At 37.1% G+C, this 17,758-nt stretch overlaps 1 protein-coding gene across 3 annotated transcripts in view; it reads right to left on the bottom strand.

The window, feature by feature from the left end:
- Positions 1-17,758, bottom strand: part of DENND2C (DENN domain containing 2C) — a 94,756-nt gene that overhangs the window by 4,231 nt on the left and 72,767 nt on the right. For all 3 annotated transcript variants that reach the window (XM_081225552.1, XM_081225554.1, XM_081225553.1), the window contains exons 9-16: positions 16,254-16,363; positions 14,596-14,665; positions 13,598-13,675; positions 12,883-13,023; positions 12,253-12,401; positions 11,602-11,779; positions 4,874-4,915; positions 3,827-3,932 (exon numbers count right to left, since the gene is read on the bottom strand). In XM_081225552.1, the coding sequence (XP_081081678.1) occupies positions 3,827-3,932; positions 4,874-4,915; positions 11,602-11,779; positions 12,253-12,401; positions 12,883-13,023; positions 13,598-13,675; positions 14,596-14,665; positions 16,254-16,363 (874 nt within the window). The remainder of the gene's footprint in view (positions 1-3,826; positions 3,933-4,873; positions 4,916-11,601; positions 11,780-12,252; positions 12,402-12,882; positions 13,024-13,597; positions 13,676-14,595; positions 14,666-16,253; positions 16,364-17,758) is intronic.

The following is a 17,758-nucleotide window of genomic DNA, read 5'->3' as shown; positions in this document are numbered from 1 at the left end:
GTGCTGCATTTGTGCTGACCTCCTCCTCATTCCTCTTGTCTCCCACAACTTTATGCTCTCCTGATTTCCTGATTCCTCTCCTGCCTTTATGACCAAACATTTGTTTTGCTCTTGCCTCTTCTTCTTCTTCCTAGGCATGGTCTTTGGACCCTTTCTCTTCAACATTCCTTTCCTTAAAGAGCTAACTGGTATATACAGAGAGAGCTGGCTTTCTTTGTCAATAATTCTCAACTTCAGATCTCCAGTCCTGATATTTCACCAAAATTCACTTTCTACATTTTCAGGCTACCTGTAGGTGATCATCATGTGGCTGTCCCATTAGCACTTACATTCCATTTGTCTAAAAGTCACCATCTAGGGAATTCCCTGGAGGCCCAGTGATTAGTACTCTGTGCTCTCACTGCTGAGGGCATGGGTTTGATCCCTGGTCAGGGAACCAAGATGTTGCAAGCTGCCCAGCACAGCCAAAAAAAAAGTCACCATCTCAGGTCCTTTTGGGAAATTGGTAGACTACAAATCAAATAAACAATACATGCCAAAAACCAAATTCATTATATTTCTCCACCAAATCAGTTTCTCTCTCAACTTTCTCATTTCATACTGCATCATGATTATTCCATAATAAATAATAATGTATTGCGTGCTTTTACAAATTTTAAAATAATCCAGTGAAGTAAGTCTATTATTTCCCTTTTACAGCGGAGGAAACTGAGGCTCAAATCAAAGACATTCTCCAGGGTCATCTCATCCAGTACCATGGAGAAGCTGCAGGACTCCCAAGTCAAGTGATTCTTAACCACTATAATATAGCACAATGTGTTGCCTTCCAGGTTCCAGGCTCAAACCTCAGTTTCAACTTAGACTCCTCCTTTTCCTCCCATATCAAAATAGTATTCTTTCCCTCACAATGTCTCTTGCTCTTTCCCATGGGCTGACTGAGAATCTGGGACCCAGGTTTAATCAGACTTCTACCATGAAGCAGCTGTATAATAGTGGGCAACTTGCTTTACCTCTCATGGCCTCTCTTTCCATATCTGTATAATGAGGTGGCTGATTATGCAATTTCTGAGCTCTCTTCCGACATTACATTTTTATTCTTTTTTTTAAATTTCATTTTTATTATTTGGCTGCATCAGGTCTTAGCTGCAGCACGTGGGCTTTTCTCTAGTTCTGGCACGTGGGCTTAGTTGCCCCATAGCATGTGGGATTTTAGTTCCCCAATCAGGGATCGAACCCATGTCCCCTGCATTGGAAAGCAGAATCTTAACCACTGGACCACCAGGGAAGTCCCTACATTTTTATTCTAATCTAGATTTTTGTTATATTTGTTATATTTTGTTCAACAGACTTCCTTCTTCTCTCTTTCTTTCTGCAGCTGAAAATCCATCACTGCTTTATCATTAATGCTTTTGTCCCACTCTCCCCCATCGCCTCTAGTTACTGTCCCGTATCTCCTCCAGTTCCCAGCAAAAAATTTCTTGGAAGAGTTGTTTATACCTGTTGTACCTACTTTCTTACACCTAATTCCCTTTCTTTAAAAAATTATGTTTTTCTGTAACTTATCTTCCATTCTTTGTTTCTGTTTTAATGAATAACTTTATAGATTCTTGTAACATGTATGAATATTTCATAAGATCAGCAGTGAGATGACCACACAAGTGCCCACCACAAAGCTTAGAATAGAACATCACGTGTATCTCTGAAGTTCCCTGTGTGATGCCCTCTCAGTGGTGTTCTTCCCCTACTTTGCAATAGAGGGTGACCATTTTTTGTAATTTTGTGTGTATCATTTGCTTTACATTACAGTCTTACCATACACATCCAACACCAACAACATATTGTTAGGTTTTGTATGTCTTTGAACATTATATAAAACATTATATTCTTCTGCAACTTACTGTTTAATTCAACGTGTTTTAAAAAAAATATTTATTTATTTGGCTGTGCCGGGTCTTAGTTGCAGCATGCCGGATCTTTGAAATGTGTGTTTTTAAGCTTCTTTTTTTTAAATGCTATATTCTGTCAGTGGACATTTAGGTTGTTTCAGTTTTTGCTATCACATACAATACCACTATAAAAATTATTGTACTTGTTTCCTAGTTATCATGTGCAAGAGTTTCTCTGTGTATATATCTAAAATGGAATTGTTGGGTTGCAGGATATGTACGCCTTTAATGTTACTAGATGATGCCAAGTTGTTTTTCCAAAGGGGCTGAAGTAATTTACACATTCTCATCAACACCTGATACTGTCAGACTTTAAAATTTTTGCCAATATGGTGAGTATAAAATGGTATCTCACTGTGGTTTTAATTTACATTTCCCTGATTTTGATGGGGTTGTGTATCTTTTCATGTATTTATTGGCCTTTCATGTTTCCTCCTCTATGAAATGACTGTTCATATCTTTTCCCCGTTTTCCTCTTGGGTTGTTCATCTTTTTACTTTTAAATTGTAGGAATTTTCAAAACTAAATTCTAGATACTATTCCTTTGTTAGTTATATTTGTTGAAAATGCCTTCATCTAGTTTATAGCTTGTTTTTTATTTCTTTTAGGGTTAGAGAGATTGGGGTTGACATATATAAACTATTGATACCATGTATAAAACAGATAACTGATGAGAACTTACTGTATAGCACAGGAAACTACTCAGTGCTCTGTGGTGACACAAATGAGAGGGAAATCCAAAAAACAGGGGCTATATGTATACATATAGTTGATTCACTTTGCTGTACTGTACAAACTAACACAATATTGTAAAGGAACTATACTCCAATAAAAGTTAAAACAAAAATAAAAACAAAAAAACATAACTGCTTACTCTTTCCCTCATGGAATACTTTCTTCACTCAGTTTCTACAATATCACATACTCCTGGTGGAAATCTAAGCACATCATTCCCAACCAGGGCTCAATCCTTAAATCTTTTAAACTTTCTTTCTATACTTACTCTATTAGGCTATCTTACCTGGTCCCACAGCTTTAAAATAGCAACTTTTAAATGTATGTCTCTAGCCCAAATCCTTCCTCTGCATCTCAAATTCATGTATATAAATGCCTATTTGATATCTCCAGCTGAAAGTCTGCCAGGTATTGGATGTCCAATAGGTATCTCAAACTTAATATTAAAAACTGAACTTTTAGTTACTCCTCTAAACCTGCCCCTTCTCTAATGTTCCCCATTGGTAAACAGCCTTAGTGTTCTCATCTGTAGAGTGGGGATTAAATCATAACACGTGCTTCATAAAGATATTACAAGGATGAAATAAGATGTGTGCTAAGTGCTTAAAACAATGCCTGGCACAGAGTAAGCCACCCAGAAAATGTTATTCATCCTTTATTCAACAAATACTTATTGAATACCTATTTACTGAATGCTGTTTAAAGTACTGGAAATAGAAAACAAATAGACGGTCACTGCTCTGATGGAACTTACATTTTAGCACATCAGATGGTGATGAAAGCCATGGAGAAAAATAAGGTCAGGGAGGAGGATAGGACGTGCTAAGGGAACAGGAACAATTTTAAACAGGACAGTCAGAAAAGGCCTCACTAAGAAAGTGACATTTGAGCATGGGCCTGCAAGAACAAAGAGCAGGAGCCATGTGGATATCTAGGGGAATAGCATCCCATATATGGAACTGAGCAAGTGCAAAAGTCCTGAAATAGAAGGGGACTTGGCACATCTGAGGGTGAGCAAGAAAGCTGACTATAAGCTTATGAAGGCACAGGCAATCTCATACTACTATTGCATATGCTTTGGCAGGGTGCTGGGCATTTGGTATTTACTGCCTTGACCTTAAATCCTCAGACCACTTGTCTCATACCTTGTAAAAAATTCTGCTCCTGAGCCAAAATTTCATTTCGTTCTTCCAAAATTTGTATCAGGGCAGCTTGGAGTTTAGGTGGTAGAATTTCGTCCTCATCAGACACCTTAAGAGAAGAAATTGAGATTTTCATGAGCTTTGAGAGAGAAAGTCTCAAACATGCCCTATTTAAGTCCCTCAAATTCCACAGGTGGCTTTGTATATATTTTGGCTGAAGAGGCAGTCTCAAGCTTCCTTCCCTACATTGAGCAGAATCCACAAAACTTATGGTGTATACATCTTCATTACATTTAAGAAAAATAAATAATATGCCTTATAAAATTTTCTGGCACTTTCCCACAAAATGTTTCTCATCTCCAAGTCTTATGCTATATTACAAAGATACTCCCCAAATAAATGGTGCTTCACATGTGACGAGCTGACTGATTCTGAAAAAAGACAATCTTGGGAAACATTCTTTTCACCCTGCGCTCAGTGCTCACAAAACTATATACGGGTTACATACAGAGGGTTGCTCTAAGGCTTTACTAACTCTCCTCTTCACTTCACTATCCAGAATAAGTGACCACTTCCTTTCTGCCCCTACTGTATCTTGTATAAGTTTCTATTACACCACTTCTAAAACTTTATGGCTATGTCTGCTCCCCCTCCCCTCCCCTTTAAACTATAAGGCCTGAGGGATCAAACTGAGTATCTTACTCATCTTTAGTTTCTGAATGGCCAACAGAATATCTAGAAATAATTGGTGCTGAATGCTTGTTAAATTTAATTAAATTAGAGACCTATACATCAACCCATAAGACTTGAAGGGAGAGTTACCTCTTTTGAGAATGACATTTAATCTGTTTCCTCCTTCCCTTAATTGGGACAGTCAGCTATGAACCCAAATCAAAATTTTCTGGTCAGTCTTGTATGATTGGCCGCAGTGTCAAGTCAAGTATGTGTAGGAACTATAAGTCTTGCCTGAGTCACCTTCTCTAAATACTTTCACATATTTTCTGGCCAATTATACCCAAACATTATGTAATCACCTCCTTTGTCACTCACCTCCTGTAAGAACTTGTCTGCACAGAGATCAACTATCAGCACCTATGGAATAAAGGAGCCAGACAAGTTAAACCAGAGACATTCACAGAGAAATACATTAGACACTGCTAGATCAGGAAGAGTGTTTTGATTCTTTCATGCAAATGGGAATAGTTTTAAATAAACTTAAAGGTTTATTTGCTTGTTTTGTTTTCTTTCTTTTTTTTTAAATTGAAGTATAATTGACTTAAATATTATATTAGTTTCAGGTGTATAAAGTGATTCAATATTACCCTACAGTAACTTAAAGTTTCAGCCCATTTAAAAGTTAACTGATCAACACAAGTAAAAAGAATTTCAAGTTAAAAAAAAATGATGGCAGCATACCTAGAGATTAAAAGAGACTAAAAAAACCACACCAACCAAATGCACTGCATGGACTTTATTTGGAACTTAATTCAAACTATTTAAAATTTATGAAATAATTAGAGAGCTGAATACTGTATTTTTCTGATATTGAGGAACTGTTATTAAATTTTTTAGGTGTGATAATGGTATTGTGATTATGTTAAAAATGACCTTATAGAAATTCATATTGCAATATTTAGAATTATGAAATTATGTCAGGATATACTTCAAAGTATTATGGGAGAGAGGTAGAAGTATGAGTGGCCAAAACGTTGTAAGTATTTAAGAAGGGTGATTGGATTTATTTTACTCTCTTGTTTATTTTTACATATGTTTAAGATTTTCCATTATAATAAGTTAAAAAAATAGGTTAATACAAAAATCAGAAGTGTTTCTATACACTAACAATGAAGTGTCTGAAAAATAAATTAAGAAAACAACCCCATTTTCAATTGCACCAAAAAGAATAAAATACCTAGGAATAAATTTAAGCAAGGAAGTAAAAGATATCTGTGCTGAAAACTATAAGACACTGATGAGAGAAACTGAACAATACACAAATAAACGGAAAGATATTCCATGCTCATGGACTGGAAGAATTAATATTGTTAAAATGTCTAAATTACCCAAAGCAATCTACAGAGTCAATGCAATCTCTATCAAAATTCCAATGGCAATTTTCACAGAAAGAGAACAAACAATTCTAAAACTTCCATGGAACTACGAAAGACTCCAAATAGCCAAAATGATCTTGAGAAAGAAGAATAAAGGTAGAGACCATCATACTTCCTGATTTCAAACTATATTACAAAGCTATAGTAATCAAAACAGTATGGTACTGGCATAAAACAGACACATGGCTCAATGGAACAGAACAGAGGGTCCATAAATAAACCCCACACATAGTCAATTAATTTTTTTATTAATTTTTTAAAAATTATTTATTTATTTATTTATTTATTTGGCTGCACTGGGTCTTAGTTGCATCACATGGGATCTTTAGTTGTGGCATGAGGGATCTAGTTCCCTGACAGGGGTCGAACCCGGGCCCTCTGCATTGGGAGCGCACAGTCTTCACCACTGGACCACCAGGGAAATCCCAGTCAATTAACTGATGACAAAGAAGCCAAGAATATAGAATGGGGAAAGGACAATCTCTTCAATAAATGGTGTTGGGAAAATTGGATAGCTGAATGCCAAAAAATAAAATTGGATCCCTATCTTACACCATACACAAAAATCAACTCAAAATGGATTAATGACTTAAACATAAGACCTGAAATCATAAAACTCCTAGAAGAAAACACAGGGGGTAGCATCTTTACATTGGTCTTGGCAATGATTTTTTGGATTTGACACCAAAAGCAAAGGCAACAAAAGCAAAAATAAGCAAGTGGGATTACATCAAACTAAAAAGCTTCTGCACAGCAAAGGAAACCATCAATAAAATATAAAGGAAACGTAAAGAATGGGAGAAAACATTTGCAAATCATATATTGGATAAGGGGTTACTACCCAAAATATATAAAGAACTCATACAACTCAACAGCAAAAAAACCCCAAACAATCCAATTAAAAAATAGGCAGAGGAACTGAATAGACATTATTCCAAAGAAGACATACAAATGACTAACAAGCACATGAAAAGGTATTCCACATCAGGGAAATGTAAATCAAAACCACAATGAGATATCATCACCTGTTAAATGGCTAGCAACAAAAGACAAAAGATAACAAATACTGGCAAGAATGTGGAGAAAAGGGAACTATTGTGCACTCTTTATGGGAATGTAAATTGGTTCAGCCACTATGGAAACAGTAAGGAGGTTCGTCAAAAAATTAAAAATAGAACCAGCACATGATTCAGCAATCCCACTTCTGGGCATGTAACCAAAGGAAATAAGATCACTCACTATTTTGAAGAAATAGCTGAACCCCCATGTTCACTGCAGCATTACTTACAACAGACATGACAATGGAAACAACCTAAATGTCCATCAACAGATGACTAGATAAAGATGTGGTATGTGTGTATACATACACACACACACACACACACACACACAAACACACAATGAAATATTACTCAGCCACATAAAGAAGGAAATCCTGCCATTGGTGACAACATGGATGCTAAGTGAAATAAGTCAGGCAGAGAAAGACAGATACCACTTACATGTGGAATCTAAAACAACTGAATTCACATATACAGAGAACAGACTGGTGGTTGCCAGAGGTGGGGGTGGGGGATGGATGAAATGGGTGAAGGGGGTCAAAAGGCAAAAATTTCCAGTTATAAGATAAATAAGTTCTGGATATGTAATGTACAGCATGGTGACTACAGTTAATAATACTACACTGTATATTTGAAAGTTCTAAGAGTCTATCTTAAAAGTTCTCATAACAAGAAAAACATTTTTCTAACTATGTGAGGTGATGGATATTAACTAAACTTACTGTGTAATCATTTTGAAATATATGCATATATCATATAATATCATTATGCTGTACATCTCAAACTAATACAATGTTATACGTCAATCATATCTCAATAAAACTGAGGGAGAAAAAAAGGTTAACCCATCAGTGTAATAGGGAAGAAGAGCTATTTCAATAAGTGGTACTGGGATAGCTGGCTATCCATATGAAAAAAATGAAACAACCCCTACCTCCATTTTTCTTTTTGGCCACACTGTGCGGCTTGCAGGCTCTTAGTTCCCTGACCAGGGATTGAACCCATGCCCACAGCAGTGAAAGCAGGGAGTCCTAACCACTGGACTGCCAGGGAATTCCCCCTACCTCCTATTATATAAAAAAAATAAATAAAGCCCCCGAATTCAGAAACAAAAAGTAAAGGCATAATAATAAAGCTTCTAAGAGATAATATAGGAGGCTATGTCCATCAAGTTAATATAAAGAAAAACTTAAGCAGTTCACACACACACACACACACACACACACAAACACTAACCATAAAAAAAATTGATAATTCTGACCACATTAAAATTAAGAACATCTCTGTATTTAAAAAACACCATTTGGGAGAATGAAAAGGCAAGCTACAAAGGTGCTCATATCCAGAGCTATAAAAGAAGCTATAAAAAGGCTTCTTGTAAGAAGCTATAAAAAGGCTTCTTACAAATCAGTGAGGGTAAACAATTCAGTATAAGGATATAGCCTATGAATTTTACAAAAGATGACAAAAGATGACATTCAAATGGCCAATAAACATATAGAAAGATACTAACCCTCAACCATAATCAAGGAATGCCAATTAAACCACAACGAGTGCAACTACATACCCATCAGATAGGCTAAATTACACAAACTGATGACAACAAGGGCTGACAAGGATGTGGAGCAACAGGAACTCTCATACAGTGCTGGAGGAAGTTTAACTTGGCACAGCTACTTTGGAAAAGCTTGACTTTACCTACTAAAGTTGAAGGTATGTTTACTCTATGACCCAGAAATTCCATTTCCAAGTATATGTCCATAAAACTGCATGCACATATGTACCAAGGATCATGAACAAGAATATCCATAGCAGCATTATTAATAATAACTCCAAACTGGAAACAACTCAGATGTCAATCAACTGTAGAATGGATAAGAAAATTGTGGTACATTCACACAATGGAATACTATACACAATTAAAATAATCAAACTACTGTTGTTAAACCCATCAACATGGATGAATCTTAAAGACATAATGTTGGGGACTTCCCCAGTGGCACAGTGGTTAAGAATCTGCCTGTCAATGCAGGGGACACGGGTTTGAGCCCTAGTCAGGGAAGATCCCACATGCCACGGAGCAACTAAGTCCCGCAACTACTGAGCCTGCGCTCTAAAGCCCACGAGCCACAACTACTGAGCCCACGTGCCACAACTACTGAAGCCCGTGTGCCTAGAGCCCGTGCTACACAACAAGAGAAGCCACCGCAATGAGAAGCCCACACAACACAACAAAAAGTAGCCCCGCTCGCCAACTAGAGAAAGCCCATGTGCAGCAATGAAGACCCAACGCAGCCAAAAAAAAAAAAAAAAAAGACATAATGTTGCTCCAAAGAAGCCAGACTGAAAAAAGAAAAGAAAAGAAAGAAAGAAAGAAAGAAAAAAAAATACTGTACGAGTTCATTTATTTCAAGCTTAAAACCAGGCAAAACTGAATTATATTGTTTAGGTATACATGCCTAGGATCTTAAACTATAAACAAAACAAGAAAATGAGCACCATGAAACTCAAGATAATGGTTACCTTTTGCAAGGGGTGGGGAAGGGAACAGTGATTAGAAGAAAGCATGATGGGGGACTTCCCTGGCAGTCCAGTGGTTAAGACTCCGTGCTTCGAATGCTGGAGGTACGGGTTTGATCCCTGGTGGGGGAACTAAGATCCCACATGACACATGGCATGGCCAAAAAATTTAAAAAATAATAATAATAATAAAAAAAAATTAAATTAAAAAGGCATGATGGGGACTTCTGTTTCCATTGCCATAATATTTCTATTCTATTCCAATGTTGGTTACATAAGCATTCACTATGTGATAATTAACTGAGTTATACATTTTGTTTGGGCAATTATCTATACGTGTTTTATATCTGAAACAATTTTTAAAATTAACCCAGAGTAGTTTCTGTGTATGATTTTTTAAAAAAGACCTATTCTTCTATACAACGGAGAAAAGACAGCCTCTTTAATAAGTGGTGCTGGGAAAACTGGACAGCTACATGTAAAAGAATGAAATTAGAACACTCCCTAACACCATACACAAAAATAAACTCAAAATGGATTAAAGACCTAAATGTAAGGCCAGACACTATCAAACTCTTAGAGGAAAACATAGGCAGAACACTCTATGACATAAATCACAGCAAGAGCCTTTTTGACCCACCTCCTAGAGAAGTGGAAATAAAAACAAGAATAAACAAATGGGACCTAGTGAAACTTAAAAGCTTTTGCACAGCAAAGGAAACCATAAACAAGATGAAAAGGCAACCCTCAGAATGGGAGAAAATATTTGCAAATGAAGCAACTGACAAAGGATTAATCTCCAAAATTTACAAGCAGCTCATGCAGCTCAATATCAAAAAACAAACAACCCAATCCAAAAATGGGCAGAAGACCTAAATAGACATTTCTCCAAAGAAGATATACAGATGGCCAACAAACACATGAAAGGATGCTCTACATCACTAATCATTAGAGAAATGCAAATCAAAACTATAATGAGGTATCACCTCACACTAGTCAGAATGGCCATCATCAAAAAATCTACAAACAGTAAATGCTGGAGAGGGTGTGGAGAAAAGGGAACACTCTTGCACTGCTGGTGGGAAGGTAAATTGATACAGCCACTATGGAGAACAGTATGGAGGTTCCTTAAAAAACTAAAAATAGAACTACCATACGACCCAGCAATCCCACTACTGGGCATATACCCTGAGAAAACCGTAATTCAAAAAGAGTCATGTACCCAAATGTTCATTGCAGCTCTATTTACAATAGCCAGGACATGGAAGCAACCTAAGTGTCCATCAATAGATGAATGGATAAAAAAGATGTGGCACACATATACAATGGAATATTACTCAGCCATAAAAAGAAATAAAATTGGGTTATTTGTAGTGAGGTGAATGGACCTAGAGTTTGTCATACAGAGTGAAGTCAAAAAGAGAAAAACAAATACCATATGCTAACACATATATATGGAATCTAAAAAAAAAAAAAGGTTATGAAGAACCTAGGGGCAGGAGAGGAATAAAGATGCAGATATAGAGAATGGACTTGAGGACATGGCGAGGGGGAAGGGGAAGCTGGGACGAAGTGAGAGAGTGGCATGATGGACATACATACACTACCAAATGTAAAACAGACAGCTAGAGGGAAGCAGCCGCATAGCACAGGGAGATCAGCTCGGTGCTTTGTAACCACCTAGAGGGGTGGGATAGGGAGGGTGGGAGGGAGATGCAAGAGGGAGGAGATATGGGGATATATGTATATGTATAGCTGATTCACTTTGTTATAAAGCAGAAACTAACACACCATTGTAAAGCAATTATACTCCAATAAAGATGTTTAAAAAAAAAAAGACCTATTCAGAATAACACAAGAATTAGCCCATGGTTCAATACTGCAAATAAGATACAACTTCAGATTCATGTGTACTATAGAATTTTTCTCACTTTCATAAACAGATACAAAAATATAGCATAATGTATTAACAATCATAATTACATATTATTATTAATTAATGACATATCCACCACTGTTAAAGATCACTTGTTTTCATTTGCCAGTGCCCCAGTCTTTTCCACAGGTACTATTTCTCCCATCTCACCTCTTCAATGGGTAGGTCCTGGAGCTGTGGTAAGGAGCAAGACAGGATTCCAATAAGGAATGGAGTAGGTGAGCACACAATGTCGATCATAGATACTGGCAGGACTGGGATGTAGGTATGCTGCCAGGTGAATGGATACAGTGTGGCAACCACAGCGTGGCCACATTTTGACAGGGTGCTAGCCAGAGGAGAAAGCAAATGGTGTCACATAAAGAACAACAGTGGAGGGCATTTCAGACATTACGTTACAGAATTACAAAGTGATGCCAGTTAGTGATCACAGATTAACAATTCTGTGATTACTCATTAAATCTTAACATTTTATTTAAATTTTAACTTAATTTACTGAATACCTTTAATCTCAATCTAGCTGTTTCCCACAATTTATATTGCTAAAAGCTAGTGTGTACTTAGAAAAGCAATACCAATTTTTAACAACAGTTTAAACAAAACACATTTTGAAGGTAAATTAATTGCAACCCCCAAAAGTCAGTGTTATAGCAGAATGCAAATAGCTTTTGGATTATCCATGTCACTATAGCATTAGGTAATTGAGATCCTACCTAAGTGTTTTCTAATATGCCCAAATTTTAAAACAGTAAGAACAAGTAGAACAACAGTCTGAAGTGACATATTTTACTTATTTCTCACCTTAGGCTGTTGGCAACAAAGATTATCCTTCGCTCCAAAAGGAGAGAGGCACAGACCCGAATGAGATGGCACACACTCAGGCACTTAAAGAGACATTCAAAATCAACATGTTCCAATCGTGAGTCCAGTGGTCGGCACAGTTCAATTGACTGAAATGCAAAATTTGAATCAGGGGAGCTGAGGTGGGAAAACAATCCCTAATGACAATACTAATGGATCCTGTCATTCTTTTACAGGTTAAATTCAAGAGAGAGGGTCTGCTACAAAGAGTTCGTGAAGCTGCCTACACTAATGCCAAGACTTAATACCTCACTTTTGGGCTGTAAATTTCGGATGAAATCTTTCATCCCACTGGACAATAGTATGTATAATCTTCATTTATCACACTGAAATAGACATTATGCAGGGGCTCAATCTACGAATGATAGAAAACCTCTGGTTCCTGGGTCTAGGATCAACTATCTCACAGATCAACTGGATGTTTCTCCAGTGCTTTTGTGACCAAAACATATTCTGTGCAGTTTATGAAAAAGAGAAAACTATCCTGTAAGGTTTCTATCAGGTAAGGCCTACTAGTGTAAGGCCTGCTTTTTGGCAGCTATTAAACCTTTTCAAAATGAATTAACTTACCCCATCTCCAGCCCCAGGGAGGTAGCTCTTTACTGTGATGGTGCGTCCAGGAGCTGGGAAAGGAGCTTCCATGACACTTCGCAAAAATGGGTAAACCAAAGCTGGAGACATTTCTCTTCTCTTCTCTACTTCATCCAGAATCTACATACACACAAAAGAATTTTTTTTTTAAATTAGGGACTCAGTTCAAAAACATAAAAGAATCCTATTGAAGGAACTGCCAAACTGGGTGCACAAACTTGAAAATAATATCAACAGATTTTAAGACAGATAAGCTTCTGCAACCAATAAAAGTTCATTAAAGGCATCATTTCTCTTAGAGGTACCTTTAAATCTCCAAGAAAAGTTACTAAAATAAATCAACTTAATTTTAGAAGAGAAGCCCCTTTTTATATCACTAAGGCAGGGGCAAAGAAGGTGATACAGTTTGGTGTCTGGGAAAGACATGAGACAAGATAAACTTCAGGCAATGTTTTGCTTTAAGCTGGGAGGTTTAGCAAACCAAAATGAGGATGACGGGGCAACATCATCTGGATTCGAGGTCTAAATTTAAGACTTCAAACCCGTAGTTCTAATCTACTAATGGGGAACCCTTTCTAAAGTAGTATGTTAAAGTCTATGCCACTTAACATTGCCTAGTGAAGTCATCAGAAACAAAAACTTACTCAGAGCTCAGAAAGGACACCACTTTTCATAGGGCCCATTCTCCACTCACCTTTGAAAAAAGGTTGAAGCAGCCTAGGCGACTGACCATGCAGTATACCTCAGGGAGTCGCTTTCCTTTGCCTTCTGGCTAAAAAAAAACCAAACAACAAAGCAAAAATTAAGCAGCACAAGTCTTTACTAATTTGGACTATTAATACCTCTTAATACTCCTTAGTATAGAGTAGGAACCAAAGCTCTCATTCTCAATGAACACTGAAAGATGAGTAAACGCTAAAAACAAAAAATGATAGTATGATTTATTCCAGTTTAGTGACGGCATATAAGCAAGAAGTAACTCAGAGCTCCCTCGATTGGCTCACTGTACTCCATTCCTCAAATATAACCAGACTGACTTCAGCTACGTCAGTGTTTTCTTCATCTATTACAAACAAATAAATAAAATAAATCCATACCGTTTCTATTATGGAACACTCTGTGGCTAACCTCCACCTTGCTCTTACTGTTTAAAGCTAACATAGCTTCGGGACTTCCCTGGTGGTCCAGTGGTAAAGAATCCTCCTTCCAGTGCAGGGGACTCGGGTTCAACCCCTGGTCAGGGAACTAAGATCCCACATGCCGCGGGGCAACTAAGCCCGTGAGCCACAACTACTGAGCTCATGCGTCTCAACTAGAGAGCCTGCGTGCCGCAAACTACAGAGCCCACACGCTCCGGAGCCCGTGAGCCACAACTAGAGAGAGAAAACCCACACGCTACAACTAGAGAGAAACCCATGTGCCACAACTAGAGAAAAGCCGGCATGCCACAACTAAGATCCTGTGTGTCGCAACTAAGATCCTGCGTGCTGCAACTAAGACCCACAGCAGCCAAAAAAAATAAAGAAAATAAATAATAAATAAAATAAAAATATAAAGCTTAACTAGCTTCTTTATAATACACAGATCACTGAGTAGCCCCCAAACTCATCTAGAGATCATGTTTCTGAAGTTCCTAGTCTTACTCTTTTGTTCCTCTACCAAAGCTGCCTGTAGCACAAGTCTGGGACTTACCAAGAGCTTCTTACAGTAACCAAACCACCGGCTCCCATCTTCACCAGTTAAGACAAAGGAGAACGTTTCACTGAAAAAAACAGTCAATAGTTTGAGATCCAAACAACTGCTAATGACATTCCTCGGAACAAGCAATTAAAAATTAGAGTCCAACAGCAGTCATTTTGTGATGTAAGAGGAGGCAGCAATATTATATTTATTGCAAGTCACATTCCACCTGAGGGAGAATGCCCAGCCCTTGAGAATATCTTGCTTTGTACTGGAGTGAGAGAATAGAATGTGATGAGCTGTTGATGCCGCTGGCTCCTTTTACTTTCTTATTTATCCAGTCCAGCTATTAATCGAGCCTATTTTCCTTCTGTTGAATGTCCAGTTTAGTCAAATATATAGGTAAACTATAAAGAATTTTGATAAGCTATTCTTCCCTTCCAAATTCTTCTATTTAGTTCTGAGAGGTCATATGGAACTGTGATAGGGAAAAGATTATACCCTTAATACATAAAAATTATTAGGAAAATTATCATCTCATTAGAAACACTGGCAAAAAATATGCATAGATAATTTACAAAAGGAAGACCTAGAGATGCCCAAGAAATAAATTCATTAACAATCAAAAGAAATTCAAATCTGAACAATATATACATATGTCTATATTTGGCCACGAATAAAGATTGGAAGGGAACATCTCAAAACATTTACAGTGATTATTTCTGAGTAACCAGAATGCCAGTGATTTTTAATTTCTGCTTTTTATTTACTCCTCTGTATTTTTCAGACATTCTAGAATAAACACACATAACTCTTAGGGAAAGCCAACCATGGAGCAGCCAGGCCAGTAAGAAAGAAGCTGCCTATGCAATTAGTACAACTGACAGCACAAAAGCTTCAGGGTTGATGGCTCAGAGATGAGAGAGGCGATCAGGCTAAACTGGTTAGGAGAGACAGGAGCATAGTCTGGAGGCAACGTAGGGTGGAAGGGCAGAGCTACTTAGGCAACAGCTGAGGCTGTCTTCCAGCAGGTCATTGACATGTGATATGGTTCACATAATCACGCTTTTCAGCCTAAATACATGATCAATAATTACAGTTTTGAACAAAACAGTTATCTATTTATAAGCAGGATATGAAACGATGATGGTTTATTAATTGCAAATAGTGATTTCCTCTAGATACTGGGAAGCAATTTCTTATAATCCCCTTCTCAATATACTTACACCTTCCAAACTAGAGCCCCCTCTTCGCACAAGTTCGACAGGGAACATACAATCTGGGCTATGGCTTCTTCTAACAACTTGAAGGAGATAACAAGATGCAGATATTGCCATGTTTTATCTCTGTTTCTCAGTCCCTAAGTTCAAGTCTTTTTTCCTTTTCTGTCCACTTGGTGGCATTTCTGATTATATGTAAAGTGGAACTTCTTTTTCTGCAGAATTGGCAAATTGAAGAGACTCTCAAACTTGTTTTCCCTTTGACACTGTTTTTCTTTTTTGAGCCCCACATAGGAGATGTCCTAATTGTTTCTTCCTTTCCTCTCACTGCATCCTTGATTTGCCACAGAGTCCACATAGCTTCACTGCTGACTCTATCTGTTTCTCAAAGATTCTGGTTCTACTTTTGCTCGTCCAACAAATAGAAATCAGAAAAAGTAGTCTATTTACCTCTTGAGTTCTGAGGTTGGCACCCAGTCCTTTGAATCAGGAAAACAAAATTTTGGGATAACTTTGAGCCTCTCTTCAGTGTCTCTGGACTGCTTAAGGCCATGATCACCCTGAAAAAAAATAACACTGTAAGTGACTAATATTCTATGTAAGCGGAGTATAGAAATAAACTCAGCCTGGTCTTAAGAAAAGAGGTCTCTGATAAGTCTAGGTAGGTGTCTCAGAGTGGTTTTGTGCTATTTAATAAAACAGGAAGGCCAAGACTGGTAATCACTGAAAACATACTGAGAACTGAGTTTCTAAGGAAAAAGAATTCTGTTTTACATAGAGAGGGTACTTATGGAGATCCTATAATCTGATGTAAGAGAAACGATTGAAAAGTTTCTTAGCTAGAAGAAGAATCTTAATTCAGAATTCACATACTAGTGAGAATATTTTTATGAATCATGGGACATAAAATAAATGAAAATCTATTCTACAGTATACTGATAGCAAAAACCTAGTTAGCTCAAGACACTCTCTGATCAATAATCCAAGATATTTTGAAAAGGCAGATGAACATTACTTAGAAAAGATACTATTTTTAGAATCCACCCCATATATAATCATTTCCCTTAGCATATAATCTTTGCTACCTAATTATGGGTTTGCAACTTCCTGTAAGATTTTAGCATGGAAGACCTTTTGTGCAAGTCTGGTATTGTACCTTAAAGGACAGTCTAAATTTAGTTGAACCAAAAGACATTTTAAAATTAGTATAAAAACAAGCAGATAAGTCTAATTACCATATTGCCTTCATGTAACGGATACCAATGATCTATCCTTTAATTTCTAAAACAAAACATGCAGCCATTCTGGGTCACTTAGAGATTAAGCTCTTAAGAAATGGAAAAGCATTCTAACAAAATTTTAGTTGTGTCATATTCTATTATTTTTATATTGTTAAATGATTCACAATCATCTTCATTCAAGGTTTTCCACATCAGAGTCAAGAGGGGCTCAGGCAGCTCTTTCCGTCCCAGACTTATAGATGCCTAATGCACAATAACGCCAAGTAACTTGCTTAGAGACATCCTTGAATTACTGTCAGAGTCAACTGGGTCCTCATCTGGTTCCAAACCCATAACTCAGGCTGTGCTGAAAACAGGTTCAACCTCGAGATTCCTCTTTGCAAATGTAAGACTGATGAACAACAGAGAAAAAAATTAAGCTTCTCTTTATGGGAAATTTGATTCCTCAAGACTATCTAGATTACATTATTTTAGACTCTTTCGGTACTGTGTTACTAAAGAGTGCAATGACACTCTGCTCTCAGGCCACACTGAGGAATTTTATAAGAAATTAAACATTGATTTATTTACAGTAGGAATGTTGGTGAGGACTTTCTTAAAAAATGAGAACCCATGCAGGAAATGTCTCAGATTTCAGTTCAGTTGTGCTTCACTAGCTTTTCTTATTTTTATTTATTTATTTTTTGGCTGCATTGGGTCTTTGTTGCTGCTCAT

This window comes from Mesoplodon bidens, assembly GCF_964165515.1.
Source record: "Mesoplodon bidens genome assembly, chromosome: 2".
Lineage (NCBI taxonomy): Eukaryota > Metazoa > Chordata > Mammalia > Artiodactyla > Ziphiidae > Mesoplodon > Mesoplodon bidens.
The sequence above is the reverse complement of the archived record's forward strand: the minus strand, read 5'-3'. Positions and strand labels throughout refer to the sequence as shown.